General features: G+C 56.4%; 1 protein-coding gene across 1 annotated transcript; it reads right to left on the bottom strand.

The window, feature by feature from the left end:
• Nucleotides 1–4,695: 4,695 nt before the first annotated feature.
• On the bottom strand, nt 4,696–6,498 carry POLD4 (DNA polymerase delta 4, accessory subunit). The gene is made up of 4 exons (XM_043925302.1): nt 6,201–6,498; nt 5,865–5,954; nt 5,553–5,664; nt 4,696–5,191 (listed from the first exon to the last, which is right to left on the bottom strand). Exons 1-4 carry the CDS (start codon nt 6,295–6,297, stop codon nt 5,167–5,169), a joined length of 324 nt encoding a protein of 107 aa, XP_043781237.1. The 5' UTR covers nt 6,298–6,498; the 3' UTR covers nt 4,696–5,166.
• Nucleotides 6,499–7,296: the final 798 nt, after the last annotated feature.

Here is a 7,296-nt window from a genome sequence, read left to right as displayed (position 1 = left end):
GGCATGGTGGTTACTATGACAGCTGAGCTGCCAGGGAGAACTGCAAAACAGGGACAGAGGGAGGCAGGAAATGTGGGGACCAAATTAGGGTGAGACACCCCGTTCCTTGCCATCTCCTCCTAACGAGATCTTCCTTGATGTCTCTGGCATCATCACACCCGCGCTACCATGTGTGAGGTTCTCGGAAACCTCCCAGACACGACGTGGCCTCTCCTGCCACTCTGACACTCTCCCCTCCTCTTTGCTAGTTGTTTTCTACCTTCTAGAGAGACTTTTCCCAAGTGTGACCTTTGGTCCTATCTGTGCCACCTCCCCCTGTCTACCTTTCCTCTCTCAGAGAACTCATCCATGCTCATGGGCTCGAATGTCAGTTCCCGGCATGTGATTCCCCTCAGTCCCCTGGATTCCACACACTCTCTGTCCTTGCTTCAGCACTTGACCTCTGGCTTCCCATTGCCTAATAGATGTTTCCAGTCGGACGTCTTGTTGTCATCTCAAACTAAACATGCATGAAATCAAGCCTGTCCTCCCCTCCCAGTTTCCATTTTTTTCTGCCCACGGCACCAGCATTCTCTCATCCATCCACGCTCAAAACCTGAGTCATATTTGACCACTCCTCCCCATCCTTGGCTTCCCAAAGGCAAGTCTTGCCAGCTTCCTTTGTGACTTCTCTTACTTTGTCCTCTGCATTGTCTGCTCATCTGGGTCTCAGCACCCATGTTTTGAATATTTTAGAGCTTCCTGCTTGGTCCTCCTGCCCGCAGTTTGTTCCCCATCTAGCCTCTCATACCTGGTCAGACAGATTCTCCAGAATGACTACCCTTCTGCTCAGAACCCTTAGGCACTGTCTTCACCATTGAGGAGTCCGCACTGCAAAGGCCCCAGGCTCAAGCCCCTGTGTCGGTCAGTCCCAGCCACCTCGCCAGTGTCATCCCACGTGATATGGATGCAGGCTGTGCAGCGGGGCTCTGGAATCAAATCCCGTCCCTCACAGTCACGTGCTGTGTGATCCTGGGCAAGCACTTAACCTTTCTGTGCCTGAGTGTCCTCTTTAGATCGCCTTACCAAATGTTTATAATCGTTTCTAGGATTGCTGTGAGGATAAAGATCACTTAGGACAGTGCTGGGTACATAGCAAGCACTGAAACGCTAGCTCTGGGCTGTGCTGATTTTCACAGAGCAAGTGCTGCGGTCCCCACACGTTTCCCCTGGGTGCACACACCCACCCCTCCTCACGGCCTTTGCTTAGCCCACTCCCTCAGTCGAGAATGTTTTCCTCTGTCTGCTGACTCTTACGCACCCGTCAAGGGCCACTGGCCTCCCATTTCCTCCCAGTACACACTTGTGGGGTGCTTTTTACCGCGCTGCTCAGCCTCGGCTGGTGGCAGTGGGTGTGTCATGGTATTTGAAACCAGCCATAGGCCACACATGAATGCGTCTTCCTGGGGTTCATTTACTTGATAAGTAAGTTCAGCCGTTTTTGTTTTGTTTTTGGCTGCGCAATGCACAATGGGGGATTTTCGTTCCCCAACCAGGATTGAACCCACGTCACCTGCAGTGGAAGCTGGGCGTCTTAACTGCTGGACCACCAGGGAGGCCCCAGGTTCAGCCGTTTTTATGTTACAGCAACTACTTCAGACATACCATGGAATAGAATGCAAAACTCGCCAAAGATAAAACACACAACTACTAAGAACATTCAGAGTGGTCCCAGGGGTGAGTGTACACTCCTTCTGCAGTGGAAAGGTCTGAGAAGCAGGGGCCTGATGAGTTGAGGAGCCAAGTGTGATGAGATTGAGCAGGGGTCATGTAGCAAGATGTGGCAGCCCTGGACTCAGGGCCCTTGCAGTGAGGCCCCCTGTGACACGCTGTGCTCGGTCCCTCCTGCCTGCCCCAGGGTAGCACTCGCAGTGCGTTGCTTTTCCACTTTCCACATGGGTAGGTCTTTCCGATGCCACCCTAAACACCTGGAGCACAGATGTGGGTAGGAATGCAGGTGTGCGGTCTCAGAGTGGGAAGACAGACCCGGGTGGGAGTTGGGCCCTGGTGTTCACTGATGAAGCAGGGCGCTTTTCCTCTCAGCCTCGGTTTCCTCATCTGTGAAAGTGGCTGATACTCACCTAACGAGATTGTTCTGAGCAGTCAGCTGGGTGACCCGAAGCGCAGCAGATGGCACGGGTCAGTGCTCGGTAAACATCCGTTCCCTCCCAGTGTACCAGGCTGTCAGCAAACATCTGATTCTTGAATGTTCCCTCCCCCAGCCATGCCCTCCTCCCTGCATCTGCCCCCACTCCCTCTGCCTCCCTGCCTGTCACCAAGGATGCTCTGATCTAAGGCCACACTCTTCCCTGTGCTAGGCCTGGCCCTCCTCACCTTCACAGACTCCACTCATCACACTGCCTCCTCTGTCTCCTTGCCCTCAGTGCCCCACCCCACTGGATCTCCCCCTTCACTGGGTCATTGTGCTGTGCTATCACCCTAACACAAAAGACGAAGCAGAACAACAAATCATAAATACCGTTCCTTGACCCCCCACATCCTCTCTAGTTGCCACTTCTCTGCTCCCTTCACAGTGAAAGGTCCCTGAAAGGCCTGGCTTCCTCCTTGTCTCCACTTCCACCGCCCCTCCTTCTGCGCCCACTCTAGGCCCAGTCCTATAATCACCAGTCCAGGGGAACCGCTTGTCTCCAGTGGCCTCCACGTGGCCAAGTCCAGTGTGCACTTCTCAGGTTTATTTTACCAGCCTGTCAGAAGCATCTGAGACCTTGAAACACCCTCTGCCCAGGCCTCCCAGGCCCTCCTTTCTCCTGACTTCCTCCTGTTTGCCCCTCCTCAGTCTCCTTGCACAGGCCCTTGCCTCTAACTATACTCACTCAGGTAATCTCATGCCCACACATGGCTTTCATTGCCAGCTAAAGGATGCCCAAATTTCTATCTCAAATCGAGAGCTCTTCCTGGAATTCCAGGCTTACGTATCCATCACTGCATACTCCCCAGCTTGGATGCGTCACAGACCTCAAATCTGAACTCTTAATTCCCCGCCCCACCCTCCCCTTCCCGCAATCTTTCCCATCTTAGTAATGGGAACTCTGTTCTTCCAGTTGCTCAAGCCAAACCCTTTGGAGTTATCCTTGGCTCCTCTCTCTCTTAAACCCCACAGCCAACCCATCAGCAAGTCCTGTCAGTTAGTTCTTCCTTCAAAATACAGAAGGAATCTGGCCACTTCCTACCTCCATCTCCTACCCTGGTGTGCATCACCATCACCTCTCACGAGGCCAACTCCAACAGCCTCCTGAGTGGTTGTGTTGCCTCTTCTGCCCCCCGCCCCCCACTGTGTTTTCTACCAACAGCCATCAGTTTGTCATTTGTTGGCTTAAAACCCATTGACGACTTCCTCTCTCGCTCAGAATAAAATCCAGGTTCCTCACCCTGGTCTGCAAGGAGCCCTGGGACCACCCTGGTTACCCGTCTGTCCTCATCTCCCCTCACCCTCCCCTCACTCCCTCCGCCCGGCAGCCCTGGTCTCCGTGCTGCTCCCTGACCGGGCTGGGAGCACACCGGCCTTGGGGAGGGTGTGCTGGCTGTGTCTTCTGCCGGAAGCCCTCCTGATGCCACCCTGTCGGAGAGCCTCCCCTCATAGCTTCTCTAGCACCCTTGGCACTCTTTGTCTTCTCACCCTCGTTTTGCCCAGCACTGACCACTGCCTGACGTAATACTTATGTGTTTGTTTTTGTCCATCTCCTCACCACTAATAATGCCCCCAGAGGACCTCTTCAGTCCGGCACACAGCAGGTGCCCAGCAGCCAGGTGGGGCAGGGGGAGACTCGAAGAGCCTAGTGCACATGGCCCCTAGTCTCTGCACCACCACATACTTGGTGGTGCTTCTGAGCAACTCTGTACAACAGTCTAGGCTTCAGTGTCCTTCTATGTAAAACCTACTGTGAAGATGTTTTTGGAAACTTAGAGATGAATGTATTCATTCAAAGTACTTGAGGCATGATCAGTGCTCAATAAAATGGGGACTAAAAAGACCACTTGGCTGCCCCCTGGGCCTGCTTCCAAGGAATTAATAGTTCTGTCTCTAGCTGCTGCAGGACAGAGAGCTGAGGCATCACATGAAGGTGACACCTTATAAGCACTGATTCCATTCTCCATGTCCTAGGGTCCCCTAAGCATTGTTGTCGATACAGCCAGTTGTCCTCCATCTCCAGGACCTGTCAGTTCCCTACCGAAGCTCCTCAGATGATGGCCATCTCTGAGCAGGTCCCGTGGGTTGAAACCCTCCCCCAACCCTGCTTTGGAGCCAGCTGGCCCCCAGTGGCAAGTGGAGGTGCTTGCTGGGAATGTGATGTCTGTCTGAACCTTATAAGTGGGTCCATGGGTCCTGCTCTGACAAAGGACCCATTTTTGTGAGTTAGGCAGCACTGGGCAGGCTAGGTGATGGGTTGAGTGGTTTTTTCCTGGCTGATGGGTGAAGGTGGCTAGAGTCGTTCTCCTGTGCACCACCAGGGGGCGCCAGAGGTTGCCCAGCGCTTATAAGGACCGACGGTTGTTTTTTTTTGAAGGTGTCTCTCCTTCCTCTTCGGTCTCGGGTTAGGAGTGGAAGAGACACAAACACCTTGCAGGACAGCACGGTGCTGGTTCTCAGCCACCTGTCAACAGCCCAGGCAGGGCCCCATAAAGAGACTGGTCAGGTTTCCAGGCTCAGAGTTCTTTATTGATAAGCACTAGTGAACCCCTTGCCCTGTGAGCTCAGCCAGTTCTGCCCTCAGGCTCCCAGCCTGAGGTGTGGGTGCATCTTGGCCTCTGAGGTCATCTGCCTTCTGCCAGAGTCTGGTTCTGCCCAAAGCTGCGCCTGATTTGCCACATTATGCCAGGGACCACGGGCTCCAGGTCAGGGGTGTGGCAGGCTTCAGAAGGGTCATGGCCAGGCCCTTGTCCTCAGAGACCACTCTCCGTGTAGGGGGCACCTGGCTTCCGCTGTGTTGATTCTCAGAGAGGGCCCTGGAACCCTGCTGGTTAGACCTCCAGATTCAGCCTCTTTCCTTCCCTGTGAGCCTCTTTTCTGCCAAATGCTCTCCACAGCAGAGCTGAGCCGCGGGGCAGCAGCTGGCTCTGGCTTGTGTCCGGTTCTCAAGTAGCAGGCGGGAGGTCTTTGGTGGCACGTCAGAGGGGGTAGAAATGCCAGAGGCTGTGCAGGGGAGTTGGGATGGAGGGAAAACAGAGTCAGTGAAGTCTCTCCACTTGCTCTCACCAGCCCCAGCTCTTGGCCACGGCCTAAAGTCCTTGGCCAACCTTTGAGCACGAAACAGTTCCTTGGGCCCCAGGTGTACCCTTCCTCCACCGTTAGCTCAGAGATAAGAATAACGTAGGCAAGCTTCTGCCTCCTGAGCCCAGCACCTTGTAGAACCTTCTTGCCTGCCCAGTGATGATCCCCAAGGCTACACCTACTTCTCCCGCAGGTCAGGACAGCCCCCATGCGGGGCCAGCAGGCTGGTGGTACCTGAAGTCCCTGCCCGACCCCCCAGAGCGCTCCCCGGCTCGTCTCTGACCTGCACTGGAAGCGGGGATCCCCGGGGTGGCTCTGCAGCACCTGACGCACTTCTGGGGGAGGCTTCAGGCCCATCTGCTCTGCCCGATGCCAGCGCTGCAGCCGTGTGATCCCTGTAGGAGTGGGAAGAAGACAGTCAGGCCTCGAGGGGTCCAGGCTAGAGAGTATGTTTGGAGGGGTGTGTCAGGACCTGCACACCCCCCGTCTCAGGAGGCTGTGCTCAGAGGGTCAGGCAGGGGCTGGGGTTGCTTGGGAGATGTGTGAGTGGCAGGACTGGCCCCTGGATGTGCTCTCGGGCCTAAGGGGCTCTCACCTGTGCAGGGCCCGTACTGCCAGGCCAGGTCAAACTGCCTCAGCAGCTCCAGCTCCGCTTCATCCACGCTCAGGGGTAGGGGCTCTTCCCCTGCAATGATATGCTGTTCCTCAGGCCTGCCCAGGCCTATGCCCTGCCGGGCTGGTCCCCTGTCCCTTGCCTCACAGCTGACCCACTGTTCCCCAGCCCTCACCGCCCCTCTGCCTCTGCTGTCCACTGGTGTAGGAAGTAGGCCGGGTGTCGGAAGTAGAGGACATACTTCACTTCCCCTTCCACTGCCCACGTCCTTTCATGTCCCTCGCGTCCACTCCTCCCGCCCTCCCACATCTCAGAGACCTAGCTCTGGTGCCAACTCCCCCTTGCTGTGCCCAGCGGAGCCCTCCCTCCTCTTCACTACAGGGTAGGAGTCAGTGATGAGCCGTTTCCGGCCCATGGCGGCCACCCAGGCAGGCAGAGGCGGAGGCGACTGCCGGGAAGGAGAGGCAGGCCAGCGGGCACGAGAGAGACAGCTGCTGAGAGCGAGCGAGAGAGGGCTGGGGCCAGAGAGCGAGCCTGGGGCCAGCGATGGGCAGACGGACGACCCAGACAAACAGCAAGGAAGTCGGAAGGTTCCAGGGAATGACGCGTCTCCCCACCCCCGCAAGCATGAGCGAAGAACTAAGCCAATGAGAGGCCGCCACTGAGGGGCGGGGCCTGGTCCCAGCCAATGGCAGGCGGTGAAGGCAGGGGCGGGGCAGTTGATGCAGCTGTGCTCCGGGGGTGGGGGGGTGAGGCTGTTGGGGGGGCGGGGGGAACCTGTCACGATGCCCCAGACAGCACCACCTCCTCCGGCTACCCTCCACTGGTCTGCAGTGGGTCCCGGGGGACTTACAGAGCGTTATCCTTGGCCTCTCACTTCCCGTTTTCCCTTCCTAGGCAAATGTTCTTTTCAGCCTCACTAATCCCCGTGGCAGGTCTGTAACTCCCCAGAGCCCAGCCGGAGACTTCCACTCCCGCCTCTTGGCCCGAAGAGCGTTGTGGGGGCAGGTCTGGAGGTCCGGAGAGAGTTTGGGCTAATCCAGACCCCTTCCCTGCTCCCACCCTGCCCCCACCGGCCCCAGGAGACCTGGCTGGCTGGAGAAGCCCAGGGGTTCTGAAAGCTCCTTTCTCACAGTCTGCGCCCAGAGATACTGCCCACTCTTAGTCCAGGCAAGTGCTTGCCTCTTCAACTGTCCCGGGGTCCCACAGCCTGGCCCTGCCCGCCCTCTGTTCAGGAAGATTCCACACGGTGCAGGAGGCCAGAGTGTGTTTGGACCCCTAGTCCTTCGTCAGTAAAATCTGTCCCAATGTGAGAGTATAAGCAGAAAATACCGACAATAAACCTAACACTTAAACAGTGTGCCAAGTTCTGTCCTGAGCACTTTCCCACATATTCTCTCAACTAAAATAGACA

Source organism: Cervus elaphus, chromosome 2 (genome assembly GCF_910594005.1).
Source record: "Cervus elaphus chromosome 2, mCerEla1.1, whole genome shotgun sequence".
NCBI lineage: Eukaryota > Metazoa > Chordata > Mammalia > Artiodactyla > Cervidae > Cervus > Cervus elaphus.
Note: the sequence above shows the minus strand (reverse complement) of the source record. Positions and strands in the feature narration are given on the sequence as shown.

Coding starts and splice junctions, on each gene's coding strand:
- POLD4 (XM_043925302.1), bottom strand. CDS start 6,297: ATGGGCCGGAAACGGCTCATCACTGACTCCTACCCTGTAGTGAAGAGG. Junction 5,665..5,864: donor GCAGTACGGGCCCTGCACAG/GTGAGAGCCCCT, acceptor CCACTCCTACAG/GGATCACACGGCTGCAGCGC. Junction 5,192..5,552: donor GATCCCCGCTTCCAGTGCAG/GTCAGAGACGAG, acceptor TCCCCTGCACAG/CCTCTGGCATTTCTACCCCC.